This window comes from Sparus aurata, chromosome 6 (genome assembly GCF_900880675.1).
Source record: "Sparus aurata chromosome 6, fSpaAur1.1, whole genome shotgun sequence".
In the NCBI taxonomy this organism is placed as follows: Eukaryota; Metazoa; Chordata; class Actinopteri; order Spariformes; family Sparidae; genus Sparus; species Sparus aurata.
In genome coordinates this window covers 16,158,644-16,183,359 of record NC_044192.1, presented here as the reverse complement: position 1 = coordinate 16,183,359, position 24,716 = coordinate 16,158,644, and the positions used below count along the sequence as shown (strand labels likewise).

The window sequence follows — 24,716 nt, the reverse complement described above, 5'->3', positions numbered from 1 at the left end:
ATACAACATGTTTGGACTGTGTGATGTGAAGATGTAGGTGCGTCTGATCTGGACGCAGAGGGCGTCATCTAAAACTGTCAACAGACCTTGAGAATGTTTGAACCTACAAAGTCTAGACATCCCACACACAACAGGGCTCTTCTTCTACGAACACAGTCAGAACCTGACAGTCAGGGATGGGAACATTTGGAAGGACTCTTCCTCTTTGTTGGACTGTTTTTTTTTCCTTTTCACTGTTCTTCCTCTTCCTCTTCATGCTCATCTTCTTCTAGTTTGTGCCATCCTTCTGCTTCTTCCCCTTTGTGCTCTTCGTCCCTTTTCCTCTCTGTGCTCTTCTACCTCTTCCTCTTAGTGCTCTCCATCTTCTTTGTGCTCTCCTTCTTCCCTTCTTCTTTGTGGTTGTCCTCTCCTTGTTGTTGTTGTCCTTCTTCTTGCTGTATCTGAGTTGGCGAAGAAATGGCTTTGCCTCAGCAACCTTTCTCCCTCTGTGTATCACATCGATGTGTAATGCAGACTATATTGCCAACTTTTGATGAAACTTTGTTTTGATTGGCCTTGTCTATTCACATTTTTCTTATTTTTTTAGAACATTTAAATTTTTGTTTTGATTGAAACGATCTTACGATTCACATCTCAGAAGCAACTGAGATCCTAATTATTGTATGTTCATGAACAAAAAAGTGGAAATGATTAACCAATAGTTCAATGTTTTAAGAAACACTCTTATTCCCAGACACGAACAGACACCGTACATCTACTCTGTGATTGGTTCGGTAACCATATATGTGTCCTTGCCTGACGGGCGGCCTCTCTATTGTCTCTACAAACGAATAATCCTGTAGAGCCTAACATCGCACTTTATGTTACTTTACCTGCCGAAAGATTGTAATCTAAGACAACACAAGGACTACAATAACTCAAATAACATAAAAAGTCACATTATGCAGCAGCCTGCCACATGGTACCACACTAGCTATTCCTTATGTTAAAGGAAACCTAGGTGAGCCAAATCTAAACTGTTCCCACATCGAATGCTCCCTCGTAACACAGTTCAGTATGTCTGGACTGAGATCACACAGATATAGGAAGGTTTTTCTCCCTGCTGTGTTTTAAATGATCACTTTGTGCTCTTCCACTTCCTGCGGCGCTCCCCTGTGCTCTCTCTGGTGTCCTCATTGTTCCAGGCCTACAGTTCTCGGGGGGGGAACAGGCTTCATACGTCTGTGTGTGTGTGTAACTATGTGCGTCTGCATGACTACACGTTCTATTCACCGAGACTCGAGACAGGAAGAGGAAGAGGAGATGGGTGGAGAGAGGAAGAGGAGAGGCACCTACTAACCTAGTCTGCCCTCTCGGCAGCACATGTCCCCTGGGTCAGACGCAACACTGTCCCTATATCTGAAATGTGAATGTGTGCAAATTTAAAAAGATTAAGGAGGATTAAGGACTTAAGCAAATTCTGTGAGAAAACCAAAATCAACAATACATGTTTAATTCCGTCAATACTTAGTAGAAGGCTACTATTGGCCTTACACAGCTGGGCACTGTAGTTATTAGAAAATTCGACACAAACTGCACATTGAGACTTATTTTTAGCTGCGGATTAATACACATTTGGTGTTTTGGGGAAACTAAAAATAAACTCTGTTGATACATTTAGGACAGTTTAGAGAATTAGATAAGGGAAAAGGTGGATTGAGCGAGGAGTGACAGATGAAGCCAGAGAGGGGCAAAAGGTTGAAGATGAAGGTGTAGAGGAGGGACAACAGAGGCCAAGTGAGGGATGATATGTCTGGGAGTGAAAGTGGTCTGCCACTGGTTAAGAGAGAAAAGAGGTGGTTTAGTGGAGCTTTGGTGGGAACAGAGCTAGTGTGTAGGTCCCAGCTGAGGTCGTGTCCCCTGGCTGTGTTTTTATAAACTCTTGAATCTCGGGGTAATCAAACAAAGCGCCGGCCCAGATAGCGAAAAACCTTGGAACCAAACTTCATAACAGAGAACCGACACACTAGGAAGTGATGCAGCATCCCGCCTTTTCCCTGCACGGCTGCGCGCTCCTCTTGCCTATTTTTCTTTCTTTTACTCTATGTCGGTCAAACGCTATCTCAGCCGCCGCCGCCACTACCTCCGCTTTCTCCCTCTCTTTCTCCCAGAGTCATAAAGGCCAGCTACAACAACAAGTGGAGTCTCTCTCGGCTGGGTGTGGTGGCCTGTGGAGCAACAGCTGGGTCCTGTTGTTCCTCCTGAGACACCGGCTGACTTGCTCGCCTCGTTTTCAGGACAGCTCTCCCTAAATGTCCTCAAGCTTCTCTTAAATGTTCGGCTTTTATTTCTGCTCTCACATTCTCGGGATCACGGTCCTTTTCAACTCTGAACTGTTCACTGATTTTCTTAAAGTGAATCCCTTATTCTTCTCTTTTTAGGTTGGGCTCTCGCATGTTTTCCCTCTTGTTTACTCTTTTCTGTTAAAAGTTTGGATTTTCTCTCGATCCATCTGCTTTGCTCTGCTTTTCTGTTGTTTTGTCTCACTTAATCTGTCAGTCCCCATCTCCCTCTTTCCTTCCCTTCCCTCTTCCTCCCTCCCTCCCTCTGTATCTCCCCCCGGTCCCTGTTTCCCTCTGACACATTTCCTGTATACTAGAAAAGGTTATCAAGTCAGTCTCTGAGTCATACTAGTGTTTCATAACAACACCGGTCTTTCAGACTTGTTAAAAATGTATAAAAATTTCAGAAAATTAAATACACATAATGTAGAGATGTAGTTTCAACTTTTCAAGTGTGGTAATTAAGTAAATAAAGGGTTTTATTATGTATTGAATTATACATGAGGTTGATTTCTTCTTTTTTAATGCTGTAGGATAGAAAAAGTTATAGTCCTTACAGCTTGAAGCCTCCATTTAGTTACGTTGCTGTTGCCTGTGAAGAGGCATTAGCGTGTGCATGTGTGTGCGCAACCAGGATAAACTCTACCTAATGAACCGTTTTGAGCGTGCAACTACCCAAATGGCAATAACAGATCATCTTCAGAGGCGGTGTCGGTGTGTGTGTGTGTGTGTGTGCTTTGCCAGTTCAGACCTGCCCTAGGTTTAATTAGAACTGTGAGTCAAAGCCAAGTGACGTGTGGTCAGAGGAGCAATCAAACACAAGTAGGGCCCCACGGGCACGTGCACAAACTTGCGCACAGCATGTGTGCTTGCTCGACACACCTGTGTGCTTGCTCGACATACACACACACACACACACCCTATCAGGGGAATCAAAAAATTATGAAATCAAAACCCCTTTTTCAAAAGTGACTAATAACATTTCGACTAACAACTCTTTATGAAGCTACACACACACACACACACACACACACACACACACACACACACACACACACACAGTGTGAGAGACTGAGAGAAAAGAAGGCAAAGTGCCTAGTAAACCACAGTCGAGGATCTTTTGATCTGACGCTAAGAGCACCAGACAGTCACAGTCTTTCATTACAAAGACTTCTTTCCTCCCTGAAACAATCACTGACAACAACTTCTTCTTCTTCTTCTTCTTCTTTTTCTTCAGTGACTGTAACTGGGAAAAATCTTTTTGGGAAAATCAGTTGATCAAACCATCCAAATCTATCATAGTCAACATTTCTCCAAGAGCTTATGGCACGATATGTTTTTTCCACTTCATTGTGTCCACACTGGAGGCTGCACACAGATGTTCCTGAATAGAAAAATATAGTAAATAATAATAACATTAGTAAGTAATGAGTGTCACAATATACAAATCAGACACAGCATTATATCCACCAGAAGAATATTGTTTTGGTTCCCCCCATTATGCCTCCAAAACAGCTCTGACCTGTTGAGAAAGTGACACAGAAGGGATAGGAATCGACTGATATGGTTCAGCCAATCAGAAAGTGTTGTGGGCGGGACACTCAGGCAAGAGACTGAGAGGTGACTACAGACAGAGTGAGGCGGCTGCGTCAGAGTCAAAGTAGCGCATTTTCAAATTAATTTATTTCATTGGCAACAAGCCACAAAAAACAAGAAAACTTAATCTGAACAGGTTGATAGCCAGTGAATCAAAAAAAAACTGTTCCCATAACAACATGACTGTTGCAGCCGTAGAAGACCTTTGTCATACGCTTGCAGTGTGTTTGGGTTCAGGAAAAGAAAACAACTTGGTTAGGTTTAGGAAAACATTGTGGTATACATAAGGTACGTAACTGCAGTGAGGTTATGTTCCTATGTACGTATCTTTACTACATTAAAAAGATAAAATAAAACTGTTTGCTTTTAACCTTTAACCTAAATGTCCATTAAGCTTGGACAATATTCCACATTTTATATCACTATATTGTCCCTCCCAAATATCCCGATAGACAATATTTTTGTATCACGGCAAAGACGACATGTAGCATTCTGTTCAGTTTGGCAATATTTCCAAGAACCAACGGATGAGCTGGCATTCTTCTTAGAAACGAAAGAACTCCATGTCTGTATGTTAAAGTGCTGCTTGCACTGCTGCTACATCTGTGCCAACTAACCAGTAGTAACATTTGCCAACCCGGTCTCATTCCCACCTCGTTAAATATTATTGCCTCCGTTGCCACGACAGCTCAGCGTAGATTTCATTTTCAAAATAAAAACTTGAAGATGCCCCGACAGCTGTTCGATATCTGATATCATGAAAAACATTGCAAAGACCTGCAAATATTAAGGACAGCGATATTCAATAATGTCTAATAATGGCCTGAGCCTACCATCCATACCCAACCTTACTCCATACATGGCCTTTTTCGCCTTTTATCCTACTTGATTACTACAGTCGCTAAAGGTCGTCCTCGGCTCCTTTCATGGCCAACAACTAGGGTTGTTGTTGTCCTGATGTGGACAGGCTAACTGTACTGCAACAATGTTTGTGTGGTTGGTACGTATCAAAATAACATTGTATTGTAAATAAATGATCAATGTTATTCACTTCAACTGTCTTTGCTTTTTATGCTGTGGCTAATTGGTGTATACACACATTACGCATAGGAAGACCTCCAGTGTCTGTTTTGTAGGGAACTGAAGTGTGTCATTAAAGTGATTTTGTCTTCACAAGAAAAACACCTCAGAGGAAACGATGCCGTCACAGACATGTGAATACATGAGTAAGTGGTAGTAGGAGGGTTGAACAAACACAAATGGAAACATGCATATATGCGCACACACATACATACATACACATACATCTGTACATGTATTATTTCTGCTTGTGTGTGGGAGAGAGTAATTATGTGAACCACAGGCTTGATGCTATCACTGTCTTCCATGTGCTGAACAGAACAGCATCAGGAGGAAAAGATAAGAACTGGCATATTGTGTGTGTGTGTGTGTGCGTTTCTTTTTCAGGCCAGAGCTCCAGGGCAGATTACCTGTGACCAGCCTGGCAGGCAAGAATCAGGCTATAAGATACAGACACGCACATGCAGGCACACACACACACACACACACACACACACACACACAGAGAAAGGACCGGCTCTTATCTCTGTCTTTGATGCAGCTGCAGCGTTTTTCTGTATCAAAGATTATCCAAACCAGGAACAGAAGAATAAACAGTCCTGTACTCAGATGGGATCCATGAAAATACTTTGTTTATGCACATGTAGTTCAGTGGGGGGTTATGTTTATGTAAACGCAACTCGATTTAAAGTTGTGTGCAAAGGAAGTCGTGTGTGTGCACATTCGCAAACAGGAAAGCAGGACTTTTTTTCTAATTATTTACTTACTACATTACTTATTACATGTTCTGTGGTCGTCTGACGGTCTTAAATACATCAACGGTGTGTTAGTCAGAGAGTATGAAACAATAGAGCATTAACAGGAAACAATGTGTGCTTAAACATAAAGATAACATTCACTTCCTGGGATTTCGATGAAATGGTTTAGAAACTCCCCAACAGCTAATTCACCTATTCATAAAGCAAAACTTTTGGTTTATTTAAAACCGTATTAAACTGAAAGCTCAAAGTCCATCTTCTGTGTAAATGGGGTGTTGCATATCTAGCATAGAAGATATCGCATGTTATGCTACATTCGAATGGGTCTCATCATGTCCTTGATACACAACATGATTGGCGTTCAAGCGTTAAAGTCATTTAGTAAAACAGTCATGCATGAAAAGAAATCACTGCTTTATTTATTTCAATGGAGCCTCCGTGTCAGACTCGTTGAAACTGGCTCAACTTTTGTTGCCATGGGACATCATATGAGACGGTGTCACATTGCACAATTAAATTCGATGCAAATGCACGTTTCAGGTAGAACACGAACACAGTGTTTTCTACCATCTACCTAGAAATCATTGAGATAGATGGATAAAGTAAATGATCATTTTCTAGAGTTGTTCTATATGTTCTTCTCATAGTATTTTGTACATAGTACATAGACCCTCCAATGAAAATCAAGTGTTTTTAACCTTGTTCACCTCACCAAATTCTGATTTTTTTTAAAAAAATATCATACCAGGCATATCAAGTATATAATATATATAGTCAACGTCAACGTTATACACACGACACTACTTGCTGGATTGGACATTCCATCTCATTAACACAACGCTGCTGGGTAACTAGTTCTATCGAGGACAAGTCAGGTTTGGCAGGTCTAGCTAATCTTCTTAATTTTTGCATATTCTGAGTTTTCTCACTTTTCAAAAATGGCAGAGACCTGTTCGGTTTTGGGGCATTCATGTTTTACCAAAGAATCTGATAAGTCTTTGAGATATGGATGCAGTTTATCTGGAAAAGACGGGATGTCCCAGCCAAAACTTCCGGGGAAAAACTGTCCATTGATTTGGCATCTGATAACCAGGGCTTCCTTGATCACACTGCACACCTGTACCTGAACCAACCTGCCCTCATCAACTGAGCCCTTTGATTTTCTTTTTACAACACAAGTCTTATGGCTGAACTCCCACTAAGTTGTGAGAACTAGGTTGCCTATAAAAAAGGGCGCTGTCTTGATCCCCTTTCAAAAATAGGAAATTAATATAAATTCCATGCTATGAATAAGAAAACTGGTAGACGGGGGCGGCGTTTGGCTCAGGTGGTGGAGCGGGCGTCCCATGAGCAGAGGCTTTGTCCTCGCTGCGGCGGCCCCGGGTTCGGGTCCCAGCCTGGCCGCCCTATGCCGCGTGCCGCTCCCCCTCTCTCTCATTCTGTTTCCTATCATATTTTCAGCTGTACTATCAATAAAGCCGATAAAAAGACCAAAATACATAAATAAATATAAAAAAAAAGAAAACTGGTAGACACTAAGGACGTGTCGATATATTGAATTTCGCCATGTCATGATGAAAAACTGCCACAAGATGCAGGGATTTTCGTGGTTCTGGTAGACCGCCAGACAACAAGGAAGGGGAGATCGATGGGAACCCGGGTCGAGTGCCTGTTATTGGCTGTCCTCCTCAAACCCCCCTGGGTGCCCTGGTGGTCCCGTTGTACAACCAGAGGGAAGGATTGCTACTGGCTACTTTACTGTTTTGCTGTTGTCATGATCCAATGGTGACTTTTTACACATGCGTAAGTCATGGCTAGCTACTGTTATTCTATTATAGAAGGAAAGTAGAAGTGCCTCAAGTAAAAACAAAAAAAAAAAAAAAAAACTGTAAACAAATAATAAATGCTTTACACATAACATTCATTATCAAAAGACATTGGGCCTCATTCACCAATATCTTCTTAAGAATCTTCTTAGATTCTTTCTTAAGTTGTTCTTAAGAGGTTCCTTAAGATCCTGGATCCTGGATAAGAAAAAAATCATGAATGCCACAATCTTCGTAAAATCTTCGTAAGTGGGACTTAAGAACATATCTGTTCTTAAGAACGGTTCATGAATGAGGCCCATTGTTCCGGTTGTCATTTTTTTCTTTTTTTAATACCATGACATATTGTGTAGATATTTTACCCTGAGTTTTTGGTATCCTCACATCCCAAGTAGACAACAAACATCATTTTAAAACTAACATCCATGGGCTCTTAAGTTTTGTTAAACCATGAACATATGTCACAATATGCAAAATCATTTCAAAATCAAGTTATTAAAACAGCAAAAATGTACCAAAAATGCTTTTTTGGAATAGCTAAAAATACTGACTGATAAATGTACAGCATATAAAATGTTGAGCTTTTAGGTTTTATATAGCAATGTCCATGTGAAAGAATGCGTTCTCATATTGCGCCGGTTCTTTACACGATACGCCTCTGTAGTGAAATGATCCCCCCTCGATGTGTGAGTGCAGCCTTCGGAGATGAAAGTCATTTCTAAAAGTGTAATGCTGACACAGACACAGAAATAGTAGTTAAAAGCTACTGAAGAGGAAGAAGAGTAGGAGCTAAAGAGGGACGACTCGACTACTACTCAGTCTGTTGCAACCCAGACATCTGTCTGTCTGACTGTCTGTCTGTCCGTGTATCCAGCCAGCTGCCAGGCCAGAAGAAGGCATCACACTGGACTGAGTGGCGCCGGGGAGGAGAGGCCATGTATAGGAGCAGTGAGTTTCCCATGTAGTGAGGGAAAAGTTGGGAAAAGTAATGACCTATGAAAATAACTCCCCTATGATTGATGATTGGTAATTCTGAATGAAGCCTCACAGGGCTCAAGACGTGAGACAGCTGTCCTGGGTGCCAATGTGTCCCCTTTAACCCCCCCATCCAGTACAGTACACCTACAAGTGTATTAATAATATACAGCCCACCAAAGTAGAATCCCTTCGGATTTCAGTAATGTGCTCACCAAAGAGATTCAGAGCTTATCACCTGCTATTCTTCACTTTACCCTCTTCATCAATTTAATCCCTGTTGGAAAAGTCTAAATAGCCTTTAACTAAAATTAGACTGCAGGTTACCTAGTAGGTTTTAAAAATCTCTGTAGCAGCAGATGTAAAAAATAAAAAAATAAAAAAGTCAATCTTTATATCTTATATAATAAGACAAAAGAACAAGATACATCACTGACTGGATGTTTTTAAACATCAGTGTGATATTTTTATATGTGCTGTATGTATTCTGGGTATTTATATTCGACTGGTATTTTGCTGAAGATAGCACCCTGTAATAAGGGGAACACTGAGCGCCTATGCTGGTTCTGAGACTCATATTACCTCAGCTACAGAAGCAGGAAGGGGGGGGGGAGATTATAGGAAAGATGACATAGCCAGCCCACCTGACTGAAGTTCTGAATGAGTATCTGCCCTGACACAGAATGAGTGCTATTTAACAGATTATGTTGTCCAGGGCCAATATAGACTCAGCAGGATTTTCCCAACATGGTAAACAAATCAAGTACAATAGGCTTCTTCCAAACTTTAACTGAAAGACAGCTGGGTTACTAAATATGTGCCTTCAAGATCTATGCTACTAGCGATGTTTAACTACGACTGTAAATTGTCTAAGAACGAAATACTTTGCCTATGTGGCCTAAACAAAACAGTAAACAACATTTTTAGCAAAGGTTATATAGGAAATGTTATACAGTACAAAACCAAGGGACCTTTTCAACAGTGACGGGTCATGATTCCCAAATATTTAAGAGTTGTAAGAAAAACTCAAATAGTTAATGGGATTATGGTTTTGTCTGAAAAAATATATACACATAAATGTGTAAACATACATTGCCATTATGTGCAATTGCATAATAGTTAAACGAACAAGGTTTACTTTACAGCCATATTTCAAAACAGCAAGTGCATTGTATTTGCATTGTTTTTAGATGTTTACAGAGATTTGCGTAATTGCAATATTTTCATTGTTGATTGATTTATGAAGCAATACAAGTGTCATTACATGTGACCTCAAAGGGATTTATTGTGTCATTTAATTGTCATGTAATTCTATTTAGAAACTGGCTGCATTTGAGAGGTGACCCAGTTTGGTTTGCCATATTTGCCGAACTAATTTTACTTAATAATTTTCATTTTTGTACGTATGTGTTATCAGCGCTCACCAGGACATCACTTCTAAATATGTGGTTTGAATGTAGACTCTGGGAGCCAATGACTCAGACATGACTCAGACACTGGACTGCAGCTATCAACACAAATAGCTAAAGGAGAAATGGGCTCTCAACCCCAAACCATCAAACAATATTTGTTGATAACATGAGTCATGCGGAATATTTTGTTACCTGGGAGGACATCATGACAGCTGTATGGATTAGAACCGTTTACACATACAGATACCACAGAATCTGTACTGCCAAATATACCAACATCCAAACCTTCAAAACATTCAGGAGGGTTAGGAAGGTGAGCGAGGGAGGTTATAGGTCAAGCCACTGACTGACACAAAGCTTCTGAATTCATCCTGTAAAGAACCGGGGAGATTTAGGCCAACTATGTATAGTGTTGAATGTGTTTGTGCATGTTTGTGTGCGGGAGAGACAGCTACACAGAGTATGTGTCTGGACATAGCTGACATACATCCTGGCAGTGGAGCACACATTTATAATTAGCAGCACATTCGATAGCTAGTAGACATAGCTAGCATACCTACAGGGCACATATACAAAGGTGTTTAGTACCACCGGCACATGATGATACTAACATACGTTTGTGAAGAAACATGTAAATATCATGTATTTTATTTATATTTTTCAATTTTATTTTCCATGGGAGGTTGTATTCAAATGTACTTTAAAATAATAATGAATCTTGAATCTTGAAATAAGTCGTTCCAATTGATCACAAATCAAACAAGCAACAGACCCTTTTCTTGCTTAAAGTCATCATCATGAAGTGAATGTTGTTGTTGGCGATTAAATAATGACTATGAAAAAATGGCAGCCCACACTACTCCAAAGTATAAACAGTTTTGATGCTGATGAAGGCTAAGTGCTGAAACATGTTTGTTTTTTCTGCCCACGATAAAACTTCGACTGGTTTTCTCTCCTCGTTTACAATGCAATTTTGCCTGCTACCAAAATCTCCTGAGAAAAAAAACGAAGGCTGACTGGTGATGCAGTCAAGCAGACAGCCTTGCGCCATTTCTATCTTCTTTCACATCTCTATTATAGATGAAATAAATGAGTAGTAGCAGTAGATCCACTTGGAAATGCTAACCCAACCAGAACCCTACAGTTCAAGTCATAAAGAATAAAGATTCAAGTAGGTAATAGCTAAATGAATTTATCGGGAACAACCGCTTACGAACTCTAGACTACCTACATTAACTTCTTTCGGGATGTTTTTCTCTATTTTTACCTAAAATCGGTACCATGTACTACACAGTTCTCTCTAGACGACAGACACATTAAAGCTGCTGGTCAATCTGTGCTTAACTCCATATAAATCTTCTCTTCTCACTACGTATATCCTTACTGTATTTACAAAAATCAATTAAAAGTTGAAGAAATCGTGCTGATTGTTGTAAATCCTTTTGTCGTTTATATCTTTCTGCTTGCAACGAGATGTCGGGTCAGAACAGGCTGAGAGGGACTTCAGAGAGTTTAAGCATCTGAGGACAGCTCGCCTTTGACATCAACCCTAATTACAAAGCGAGGTAGGAGGATGGAAAGGAGGCCCGTTAACATCTCATGCATGTGTAATTGCAAGATACCGTGTGTTTGACCCTGTAGCAGTGGCCAAAAAAAACTGTTGCCAAAATCATATTTCCAATTTGGTCTGCAGCTAGCGATGACTTTCAATATAGATTCATTGTTTGTCCATAAAATGTCACATCCATGCATATTATATTCAAAACATAAACTCATAATATCGTTTTGGCTGTAACCACTAAACATCAGCCATTTTCTTAACAATTAGCCCAAATGATTTATCAATTATTAACTGATTAGTTGAGTAATTGTTTTTTTTACACCATTTCAAACTCATATGGATGTCGCCAGTTCTCGTGACGAAGGTAATGTTGTAGGTTTTGGTGAGGCGTGGAGGAAGAATGTCATTCTGTAATGACATTTTATTGAATGACAATCCTTTAAACTCCTCTGAGTGTTGGAAAGAAGTAAAAAGGGTGGGACTTTTATACAAACAGACATAAAACTGGATGTTTTGAAAACATAGCAACAAGAATACAAAAATCATTTTTGATTCCATCGGATCTTAAAAGAAATCAGAAGAAAACTGAGATGGAAAGATGCAACCACAGTGGCTGACAAAGGTCCATTGTGTTCGACTAAAAATTTTAAATTAATCACGCTTTTTTTTTTTTTTATGTCTCTCTCACTCTTCTGCCCTAGTTTCTCTCCCTCTCCCTCCATCTCCCGGGCTCACAGGAGGGTGCGCAGTGTGCTAATGAAAAAGCAGACTTAATATGTTTTCCCCGAGTCCATCTGGTAATAATTGTAGCATGTAGCAACCGTAGCTGTGTTTGGATAAAGCTCTGACATACATGGGGCCCTCTGACGCTCAAGTGTGTGCGTTGATGTAGGGGTGAGAAAGAGAGAAAGGAGGGAAGGAGCATGTGACTGATGAGAGTAGAGAGTCTGTGTGTCGCTTTGTGTGTGTGTGCGTGAGTGTGCATGCGTGCCCGTGCGTGTGCGTGCATACATGCTTGCGCTTGTGTGTTTTCCAAGCTTCTGGGTGATGAGCCAACATAACTAAATCAACTTTATCGCCAGCACACTGTTTTACGTAGAGAAGCACAGGCCAGAGGAGGGCCGAGCGTGGGTGGTTGGGTTGCCTCTGCTCCTTCGGGGCATTCGCATGACTCAGGGTGATGATTTGTGGCATCTGATGGCGCACAGACTGCTATCAAGCAGCCAAACACGCAAGTGTGGAGAAACACAGGTGTCTATATTTTACTGAACATGGCCTCTGTACACTGGAATCAGGCCAGAAGGAGGTCTGTGTTAAGACCTAAGAGTTTTATCGAGACAAAAGTTTGCCTGAAAGGAGGTATACTATGCTCAGTTTAAGGTTCATAAATTTAATTTTGAGTTACTTCTAGAACAGGTTTACATGGTTTAGTGCTCAAAAAACTCATACTTTTTAACTCACACTGTCCAGTGTTGCAGCACTGTATACCCCTCTCTGTCTGAAACGCTCTGTTTTAGCTCCTCTCTCTTTAAGGCCCATCCTCCAGAATACCCAGTCTGCTCTGATTGGTCAGCTTACACATGCCTGACACAGCACTGCTTACAACAACAGCGCAGCTGTGCTAAATCAATTTGTAGGGGCCAAACTAGCCGCTCGTCATAAATTATGCAAATTTAAACATGGTGGTGTAGTCTGATGCCACAAAGTCACAGAATTAAAGGCAGGACTACTGACGTGACGTTTCAGGAGCAGTGTTTTCTGTGGGAGAGAGGAGCTTCTGTAGGTGCGTCTTTTGACCCCTTTCACCTTCAAGACCTTTTTTACACAAGAATATATACAGTATTACAGACTAAAGGAACAGAAGAACACAAAAAAGCATCATAGGTCTTCCTTAAACTTGGTGGGAGTCAGGTGCAGTTCAAACTCTGGGTAAATTTAGCTAGTAATGCAATTTTTAAACCAAAATTAGCAGACATACGCAGGTTTTTAAATGGCAGTAAATCTATTAACAAAAGGCAATTGAATCCTTTCCCATTACTAGTAGACAAGCTTACTTCTGGGTTTTTTGTTTTTTTGGTGCATCACATTTAACATCACAAACTGGAGAACAGAGTAAAGTGAAACCAGCAAGGACACCAGTAAAGAATTCCCAGTAATCACTTTTTGTGTTTGTTTTTCGTCAGTCTCTCTTTCAAACTCTGAATGAACAATGTTAGAGCCATGCCATGAATGGCAACAGATGGAAAACTTTTTTCACGCCAGCATCCTAACTGTAACTTGCCTCATGGCAACTAGATGGAAAGTGGGCTAAAATTAGTTTGACAACCGGGGTTTCATGTTTCATCATTGCCAATCGAAGCTGGAGTTGGTGAATATCAGTGAATGCCAATTTTACCCTTTCATGCTGAAGGCAGAAGCCAACTGTTAGTGGGTGCTGGTGATTTTTTGATCGGGTGTAAAAGAGGCTCAAGATTGCCCTGAAACTTAATAATCATGAACTATACACCCAGCTGTGAATGTGTCCTGTTGAACTGTTCTTGAGCAAGACACTGAACTCATAAGTTGCCCTGGATATCTGGAGTGTCAGCTAAAAAACAAATTGGGGCCCCCAGACCCCAAGGAATCCTTAACATGGAAACTTCCAGGAAGGTCCCATAATATTGAGGAGTTTCACAATGATTTCATTTCAAAATACGACAGTGAGAGGATGATGTTGTACAAACACAGGTTACACCCTCAACAGTATGATTGCATAGCTAAATCCACAATAAGAACCCTCTCTTTGTCACTCAGTTCTGTTCTAAAATCTATGGACAAAATCACATCACATGCACACTCTTCCTCAACGTGAGCTCTCGTCACAAAACCGTTTTGAAAACCCTTAATTATAAAATGTTTTGCTGAGGTTGACACCCGTTTTACAATTCCATGTTAATCACTTTGTAGGAGTAGCTGTCGCTTTCTTATTTAAATGAGACTCGTAAAAAAAAAATCATGTCACGAGATCAAAACCAAAACAATGACCAAAGTGTGACAAGTGACACATTATTCACCGTCAGCGTCCTTATCTTGTGACTTACTGGCAGCGCTGGTTGGAGTAGGTGGAAGGGAGTGGAGCTCCGCAAAAAGACCCTTTGTACTGAGAGGGTCACACATCCTCTGTGTGGGGCATTCACTGTTAGACAGATTAATGCGTGTGGGAACAGATACACATACATACACGCAAGCAAAGGGCACTGCTTCCTGAAAATGACAACAGTAATTTTCAATAGGAGGAATGAACAATGATCACGAGCTTCGGTTAATATTGAGTGAAAAAGTGTGGTGGAAAAATTACTCCCCCCACATCATCCTGAAAGTACCAAATAAAAAAAAAGTGGGTTTTTGTGTGCATGTCCAATCAAAACTCATGTTCACACACACTTAGAATCTCACAAATGAATCAATAAAATCTATTTTAACAACCACAAGCCAAAAAGTCCCCCAAACCCTGTGGATGACTTAAAATTGCCATAATTATACTATTTCTTCTAGCCAGGAGCTGTAAAAACAGGAATTATCATTGGATTTTCAAATTTTCGACGGTCATTGCACAAATCATGTAGTATGAACTCTCCCGTTAGTTTCTAGGCTTAAAATAGTGTTTTTTCACCAAAAATCACTTAAGGCAAACATTATCACTGATAAAGGCAATGTAACATAAACAAATACTCCCAAGTCTAGAATATGTTATTTTAATTACTTTCTCCACAAACGTTTGTTGATCCCCTCAAGGATCCTGAACCCCATGTTGAGACCACTGCAGTGCACTAGAGCATAACATTTGTGCTGAAGCAAAGGCACTACATTAATATCATATATAGGTCTTCCTACTGGTACAGACCTTTAAAATTGTTCCAATAGAATTTTTGTGAGGAGAAAATCCATCTCCTTTGTCCTCTTACATAATATGGATTAGCCTGATCCCTGTACTGTATGCGCCTATATGGATGTATACAGTATTTTATATAACTTTTAAATCTGCCAAGCTAAAGTCAATGGGTGGGCGTTAAGAGGAGAGGCACAGTGTCCTGTACAGACACACATTTCCTTTCATGCTCTGTCTGTGTATGTGTGTGTGTGTGTGTGTGTTGATTGTCTGACCCAGCCCTTCACAATGAGGCTACATTCAGGAAGGTTAATCAGCTAACACAATACCCTGTTCTGACATGCTAACCCAGATCTCCACTAAGATACAGTTACCTGCTTTAACATGTTTTTAATAGCCAAGTAAAAGGCCTGAGTTCACTTCAGGCGACCCCTCTGATGTGACCACACAGTTGATCTGAATGGAACGGCCAATACATGCCAGACTGGGTTAACTTAATTCACACTGATCAAACTTCAGTGACCCTAACACAGCCCCGTTATGGCCACATGGAATCTGGGGCTAAAGGCCTCAATATTTCTTTTCAAACAAGCAAGGTCTTACAACATGTTTATACCTAGAAAATATGTTTATATCTGTTCTAAATGGAGCCTGGCTGCTTAACACTCACATCCTCTGATCGCTCTCCAAGAACTGTGTGTCATTGGAGTCTTGAAGGAATGAATTATAGATTTCCAGACGGCCTCTTGTCAAAGGGGTTCATAGTGTCATACTTAACTGAGCACATAAAAAGTGACAATGAATGAAAAAAGAAAGCTTAAAAGGTATGCTACGCAGGATTTTCCTAAAAAAAAAGTTGGTATTTGCCAACCGGGCGTATGACTTTTTTCAGTGGTGTGTTTACAAAATGGCAACCAACAAATCTCACATAATATGCCTTTAAGAGAGATGTTCAAACCCTTCCGACTTTCACACTTCCACATCTTCTCCCTGGGCAATTGCTGCGTGAAGTGGGCATGATGTGGGTTTGTCCGAAAGGTCCTCTAAATTGAACTACAATGGACAATTAGGCCAATGTCTGGCCGCCCTGCGCCACTGGCACTAGTCAGCAGCTTTTTGACCGAATCAGCATGTTGAATCAGTGGTTGAGCCCATCAGTGATAGAAGTCAACCTGTTCAGCTAAGCGTAACCATGCACTAGAAGAACCAGAAAAAGAAAAAGAAAGCCGCTTGAGTCTGTTGATTTTATAGCAATGATTTCGCCCATTTAGCACGGTTTCTCCTTATTTTTTGCCTCAACCTCTTTGCTAGAGCCTTTTAGAACTTTTTACTAGCTCTATTCGTGATTAGATGTGCAGGGCCGAGTTTTACGATTTCCATTTTTTTAATGAGGAATACAGACTACTGCCACCTGGTGGTACGGAGAGTTATTTCCTCTCACGCGGGCACAGAACATTCAAGCCTTGGCCGAGACACAGGCACTGTGAGGCAACACAACAGTCTTCACCGCTGCTAGTTCTTTGATGTAGGTTTGTTGTATCTGGGCCCTTAGAACAGCACAAACACTATAAATAGTTTTAGATGTGATGCCTCTATCGGCACGTCATAGTTTGTTCTTTCCAAAACTGTTACAAATCGAGTCTTTTATAATATTTGTCACAAAGATTTGCTGTTAGATGGTCTGACAAGCAGTTTATTGAAATATACTGAGGCCTTAAACTCTACAAGGGTGAAATTGGCAATACCAAACTGTACAGTAAATGCTGGGAAAAAAAATAATTTCATAAATATTTAAAAAATGGTTTGCTATGTTGGATTTTCTTCGCCACAAACATGAATGATCTCATGAGGCTTAACATATAGTGCGATGTATACAAAAACAAATGTTCAACAAGGTTTCAAAAACATGTAACTATTTATCCAGACGTAAGATTTGTAGTACACTTTCCACCCTGCCATGCTCCTACCAGAGTATGAAATCCCAACAGGCCTGATCTCACACAAAGACGCCATTCACGCTCTTGCATGCTCACACACACACATATGCGCGTGCACCGACACGCGCACATGCAGCTTTCAGTCAGTCTAAACTTTTACCGAACTTGAACTCCCCAAAAGCGCTGTGGTGGCCGCGTAAAAAGCAGTTCTCAGGTTACAAACTCGCCTAAAATAGGCCATAAGTACATAGTACTGCGATCTGGTGACGTAGATTATAGTTTAGAATGGTTACACACGCTTGAACGGACAAAAAGCACACACAGATACACACGGCCTGTAATGAATTCAGTACCATGCTTTAGGGAAAACAACAACAATGAAAGAATATTCTTTTAATGCAAATGAAGTAACTTAAGCCCACTGAAATCCATGCCTACACATGGTGTACTATATCATCAATTTACATCAGTTCAGACTTCTGTCTGACTTCTAAACTTCTCTTAAGAACTCTTTGAACCCCTAATTTTTACATTAAGAGTTATCATTATTTCAGGCCAGTGCTTCTTAAAATACGTAATATAGACGTGAAATGAGCCTCAGGCTTGTTTCTAGTGGGTTCCCGCATGAAATAAGTAATAACATGCTTTCACAAGCGGGACAAGAACTTCTGTCCCTTCCTGGAATTGGAGAGAAAAGAAAAAAATCTTAAAGGGACGTCCTCCAAGTGCAGTAGTTTTCAGAATAGCTAATCTGTGTACAGGAAACAGGCGCTAAGACTTCTGGCGCTAGTGGGCTGAGCAATCAAAACAATCTCTCCATCTTCTGATTGAAGAGAGAGGGACCCACACCAGACGCTTCAACACACTTCATCGTGGAGAGGGGGGTGAATAGAGAGAGAGGGAAGAGATAGAGAATGATGGGGAAGGAGGTGAAGACTGTTAGCAAGGGAGAGGAAAAGGAAAAAGGTTTAAGAGAAGGGGAATTATGATCTTTCTTCGCGCTAGCCTCTACTTTCCTTCCTCCATTATTTTCTCCTTGTCTTTTCTCCCTCTGCTGTTTCTCTTATCTGCACTCCTTCCCCCCTCATACCCCTCCTGTCCCCTAGCCTCTACTCTCTTCCCTTCCTCCATCTGTGTGTTGTGAGTAGGAGTCGGGGAGAAAGTACGTGGGATTTTCCCACAGCTCGGCAGGACCAGACCCAACCCCACGCCCACTCATTTTCTGTCTCTCCCTCCACTTCCCTCTGTCTCATGTCAGAGAGTCTTGAGGAAAACCACCCATATTCCACCACCAAGTGTTCTGGATGTTTGTTGGAACATTTATGCTGCTCGTTGTTCCACAGACATCAACTGCGTGCTGCCATGGTGACAGAATAATTAGAAGAACGTAACAGGGCAAAAATATCTCAGCCTTTGAAGTTAAACAGTGTATGCTATTAAACAATCCATTCCAGAAATCCTACTAATTAAACTCTTACAGGAGGTCTTAATTTCCAGAGGAGGACAAAGGTTTTTGATTGTGTATGAAGAATTATGTACGGGTTTCCCAGAGTCGTAAAACGTAATCTGGTCCTGAGGGACCATGGTAATCTCTATTCACCCATCCGTTTTCTGCCCACATTCAGATCCAGGTCATGGTTCCAGCAGGACGAACAAGAATGTCCACAGGTCCTTCTCCCTAGCCGTGATGTCTAACTTATTCTAATGTATTCTGGGGGACTTGCACCAAAAAACTGAGATTAATCTATGTTTATGTTAAACTTTATGCTTGTCCAAAACCACATCATTTTGGTCCCTGATATTTTCCTCTTCTGGACAACGACACACGACTTGGAGGTGGACTCAGCTATTTGGTATTACACCAGCCTCACATCCTACATCATCTGCAATGGGCAGAGACACAATCCTGACATGACCAAACTGAAAACTTAATTCCTCAGCTGTGCCTTAAGATTTTGCCTTTTGAGATGAGCCACCACTTTGCTGACCTCTTTAGGATCCTTGCAAGAGTAAAAAGCTTGTCCATTGTTTAACAACCAGGACTGAAACAGCATTACTCCCGCTGAATCTGAGGCTCCACAATCAGCTGCAACCTAATTTTCAACAGATTTCCCAGGAAGGCACAGAAGTGTGATATTCCGATAACTGGAGCACACTCTCTGTTCCGTTTTTAAAATTGGATCTGACAACTCATGACATTCAAAAATATCCAGAACCCCCAGCACCTCAGGGCAAAATTCATCCATCCCTCGTGCCCTGCCTCTACAGTGGTTTTTAAGTTTATTAGTGTCCTCTGCCAGATTGATGGGTAAGACATTCCCTAGTCCTCAGTCACCCTCATAATGTACATGTCGCTCAGGTTTAGAAGTTGCTCAAAGTGTTTCTTCTCTCACAAAACAACATGCCAAGTCAAGGTCAGTAGCTCTTCACCATTGAAGAGAGCATCCCAGATTGTCAAACTGACATGATTGACATGACATCTAAAAACCAGTCTGTGTTTTGTACCCACAAGCCTGCTTCTTTAGCTTGACAGTCTGTTAACAAGCAAGTCTGCTGCTGCGGCCGGCACAGACAACCTTCTGGTCACCTCATTTGCGACCCACAAGACTACTTTCCTGTCGTGGCAGGTAGTGGGCACAGGCCCTGTACTTCTTTGGGTTCCTGCAACCCTGGTGCCTTGGCTTCCCTTTTACGCACAAGATCCAGGTTTCCGCAATACACTAAAAAAACCTGACCATCAATATATCAAATTTAGAGAAACATAAATACGATTTTCTCCCGGTGCTGAGAGAAAAGTCAAACACCAGTCTAATATTCAACCAAACATCATTGTGCAAACATTCAGTGTGACATTTTCATCCACATACGTGTTGACATACTGATCTGTGTCTACTAGTGCAGCAGTTCTGTGTGTGTGTGTTTGTACCTGTTTGCATGAGTGCAGCTTACCTCTGCAGCCTGTGTCTCCTGGTGCAACAGTGTCAGTCCTGTCAGGTCCTCCAAGAAGGAGTGGGAAGAATTGAAAACTTTGGACAGGAAGTTGAAACCCTCCCTCTCATAGTGATCCAGGACCTGGACAAAAAAACAACATGAAGAATAAAACATTATTGGTTATTTAACAGGAAATGTTTTGCCTGTCAGCTGCCGTACCACCAGACTACAGCAGCTTTTCTTCCGTGAGATTCTTAAAATTTGTTTTTCTGCACTGAAATAACCAAAAATAATTATTCATATGATTTATTTATGTATTATCTAAGCATGTATTTATAGATGTTGATCTTATAAGTAGCATTACAATATACAGTCCTGGTTATTCTGGAGTCTGTTTAACCCGTCTACTTTTGTGATGCTTTTGAACCCACACACAGAGAGATAGAAAAGTAGCTGTGTTTATTGAGGTCCTTTGTATGTGTTACAGAGAGGCCGACCAATACATAATATACATTTGTCTTACAGTAAGCTAACTGGAAGATGTTTGATAGATTAAAAATGGTTTCCTTGAGAATTATTCCTGATAACCTGAAAGACTAAATACCAGATTGTGCTGCCAAGAGTGAAGATGACCTTCTAAACCACACTTAAAAAAGTAAAATATTATATTTTGTCCAGGACATTTCTAAAAGTGTTTTTTGCTTTCAGTGGAGGGATGAGTCATGCTAATGCATCAGGACGTGTGGAGGGGTGTCCACTTAAACCAAAAACATTATGAAAAAGCAGATAATAACACTATTTTAAATGGCATGACATAAAAATGCACCGTCGTCGCTCTGATTCAAAGGCACAACCTGTGCATCACCACCACTCAGCTCCTCTGCAATTGCGCTGTACTGTTTACCTTGATCTCCTCCGAGTACAGACTACAAATACCTACACCTCCTTTCCAAAAAAACACACACACACACACACACACACACACACACACACACACACACACACACACACACACACACACACACACACACACACACACACACACACACACACACACACACACACAGTGAAACAGTGAAAAAACCTCTGCCCTCTTGACTACCTTCCTAGGCTTGGCCAAACCTTTTATGGACGCCCACAGACCCTCCTCTGCAGGTGTAAGGTTACCTCTGCCTCAGACATCAACACACTGTTGAATCAATGCCTGCACATGTGCGTGAATGTGTGTGTGTGTGTGTGTGTGTCTGTTCGCAGACTGACCTGGCGTCTAGTCTCTGAGGCAGACACACTGCACACAATACACACTGGCATGTCCCCCGTTCATCTTTTCACCCTCTCTTTTCTTTCCTTCCTTCTCTTTTATTTCTTTGATTCTCCACTTCCATCCACAATATCTGTTACACGAGACGCCAACGGCCAAATCCCACTTTGTTGAAATATAGCTGCTCGTGACACAGAAAGCAACATGATAACTTTGATAATCTTGTGATAACCCCAGTGAAGTCACTCCAAGCAACACGTACAGGCACACAGCTACACACACCAAACACACTTTAGCTTGAGTTATGCTAGATGCCTCTGTGAGAGTCGTGAGAGTTTGCATGACCAAACTGACGTCACACTATCGGACTAGCTACTTTGTGGAGGTCCTGTGCGATGGATTTTCACCTGTCTGTGCATGTCTGACATTTTTCTAATACACACTACACATGCCCAGGATCTCAGTAAGACAGGGGGAAACACTGTAGTCTCTAACACTAAGTTTAAACTTTTGACTTTTGAGTTTGCTAAGCTCTTTAATAAAAAAGTTGAAACAATTGAGGTTATTGCAGTTTTCTTGTTGTGTGTCTATCTGACCCTTTATTCGGTTTTAAAAACGTATTACATAATGTGTTACGAAATCAAATTAAATTTCAGGCTATTATTTGGTGCACCTAAATTACATGTTGAAACTGAAGGTAAACCAGTGCAACCAGTGTAAAAACTTAGTCTGGAGCCCTGTTAATACCATTTTCCTGTGTCCATATGAACAGCAGACATACAGGACCATGACCAAAGTTTCAAGCTGTAAAAAATGTAGAAAAAAAAAAAAAGAAGAAAATATGAAGAACATCTGTGGACACAAAGAACGGAAGAGACTTGAAGCTTTACAAGATTTAACAGTGTTGCGATTCGGTAGTGACTGCATGCTGTTGATGGATTGCACCAAGATATAAACACAGAGACACCAACATCTGGATTAGATGGTGTGCTGCACACATAACGGTATGTACTCACACACGTGTGCACTTGTCCGAAAGCATCCATTTTATAGAGCCACATAAATCTCTACGTTCAGGCTGTATTTGACGGTGTCTTGTTTTTTAAGTTGTTTGTGGATCCATACCAATATCCATTTGGGATATTAACAGGTGGCTCTGTGTGTGTGTGTGTGTGCGCGTGCATGTGTGCCCCAATATATCAAACATACAATGGGTGGTCCTGGTGGCCTACAGGGACCACCGCGCTGCTATTCAAACTATATAATATAGACACGGTGCACTGACAGCAACATAGAATTAAACTCAACACAGTATTTCTCAAATTTAGAAATGATTAAGGAATCGAGTTCATCTTCTATCTGTTCCAGCAGTAAAGAAGTAGCATTACTGGTAGTAGTATTAGCAGTGGAACCTAGAATACAACACTTTTCTTAGGACTGATGCAGAGCTATGAATGAAATGCTTCGAGACTCTTGGTCAGTGGTTTTGCCATGATGTGACCAGCGTTATGAGTAAACACTTCCTGATGATTCAGTGGCTTCCCCTTCCCCTTAGAATGCACAAACTCTATACTGACTCAATAAGTAAACACTCAGGCATTATGGCATTTCCAAGAATCAGTACACGGCACACAGGAAGTAAAGCTCGTAAAGTATGTGTAGCTAACACACTGTGGTTTCTGACCAACACACGTGTCTACTGTATACGTAAAAACGAACAATTACCTCCACCGAGAAGGTTATGTTTTCACCAGTTTCCGTTTGCTGGTTGGTTGGTTGGTTTGTCACCAGGATAACAGAAAATTACTGAACAGATTTCCATGAAACTTGGATGGATCATGGTCCAGAATAGTCCCCATTAGCTTTGGTACAGATCTATATAAAGGGACGAATCAACAAATCATATTTTGTTTTTCTCATTTTTTATTTTTTTTGTTTTGTTCACTTTGAACATTTTCATTGATTTGTCAGGAAAGAGAACATGGACGTTGATTAAAGAAATCCAGGCATATTGAGATGACCGGTATCTATGAGTGACTTCAATTTCATGATATTAAGTTTGTGTGAAAGACGAGCTCTCTGCAGTAGACCAGCTCACCTTAGAAGCCACCATCTTTGCCAAGTGGAGGAAGTATGTAACAACGCAATCTTCATTTGTGGTAGAATGGAGCCTTAAATAAAATATCTAGGTTGTATCATTTACATGGGACAATTTTTTTTTGAAAGTTTATGAAAATGTTTAACCTTCTGCAACCGATAGTATATGTTGTTTGGTTCAGGCCTGTTTATTCTCATTGGGGTGTTTAAATAAAGCACTTTCGCTCTGCCTGGGCTTTTAAACCATCTATAATAGTAATACTAGGCTCCATGTTAACGCGGTGTATGCTGTAACAAAATCACAAATCATTGACTGGATTTTAATCTGTGCGGAGGGTTTTCTCATCCATTAAACTTGGTTCCAGTTTTTTTTTTCTTTACAATGTGTGACAATGAGGACAATTCAATATAAGGTAATAAAACAGCTCCAGTTATAAAAGAGTTCAGACAGAAGGAAAACTTTAAGAAAGAAAAACTCGCGAGCCATGTTAGTGAGCAGTTTAGAGTATTTTCAACACTTTTCACTATATAAAGTTAAAAAAAACAACAACCACAAAAAAGGTTTTTGCTATTAATAGTGTAAGCATATTTGGTAGTGTTAGTGCAAGTAGTTGTAGTAAAAGGTGTCTGGCACGGTTTAAGACAAAGCCACGTCAGCTGTGATTTACTCTCTGGCGTGTAGTTTTATTGGCTTGCAGCCCCAGAAAGAGTTAGGAAATGCGCGTGCGCGCACACACACACACACACACACACACACACACACACACACACACACACAGTGAAAAGCCCCAACTCTACAGGAACTGCTCCAGCCCAGACAGGGGCTGAATTGTTTTGTTTCCATAGCGACCTGGCAGCACACAGCTGACTGCGGCAGGAATACACACAGACAGACATGCACTCGCTCACACACTCTCTCTCACACACACACAAACACACACATGCACACACGCGCACAGACACACACACACACACTCACACATAGAAGACAAAGACAGACACATACACACACACACACATTACAGTGAGCGGACTGATAGATGGACAGGGGGACACACAAAGGGACGAAGGATGTGGGGGGGAGGGAGAACAG

At 41.0% G+C, this 24,716-nt stretch overlaps 1 protein-coding gene across 1 annotated transcript in view; it reads right to left on the bottom strand.

The window, feature by feature from the left end:
• Window positions 1-24,716, bottom strand: part of atg7 (ATG7 autophagy related 7 homolog (S. cerevisiae)) — a 71,438-nt gene that overhangs the window by 11,840 nt on the left and 34,882 nt on the right. The window contains exon 18 of the mRNA XM_030421605.1: window positions 20,284-20,406. Within this exon, the coding sequence (XP_030277465.1) occupies window positions 20,284-20,406 (123 nt within the window). The remainder of the gene's footprint in view (window positions 1-20,283; window positions 20,407-24,716) is intronic.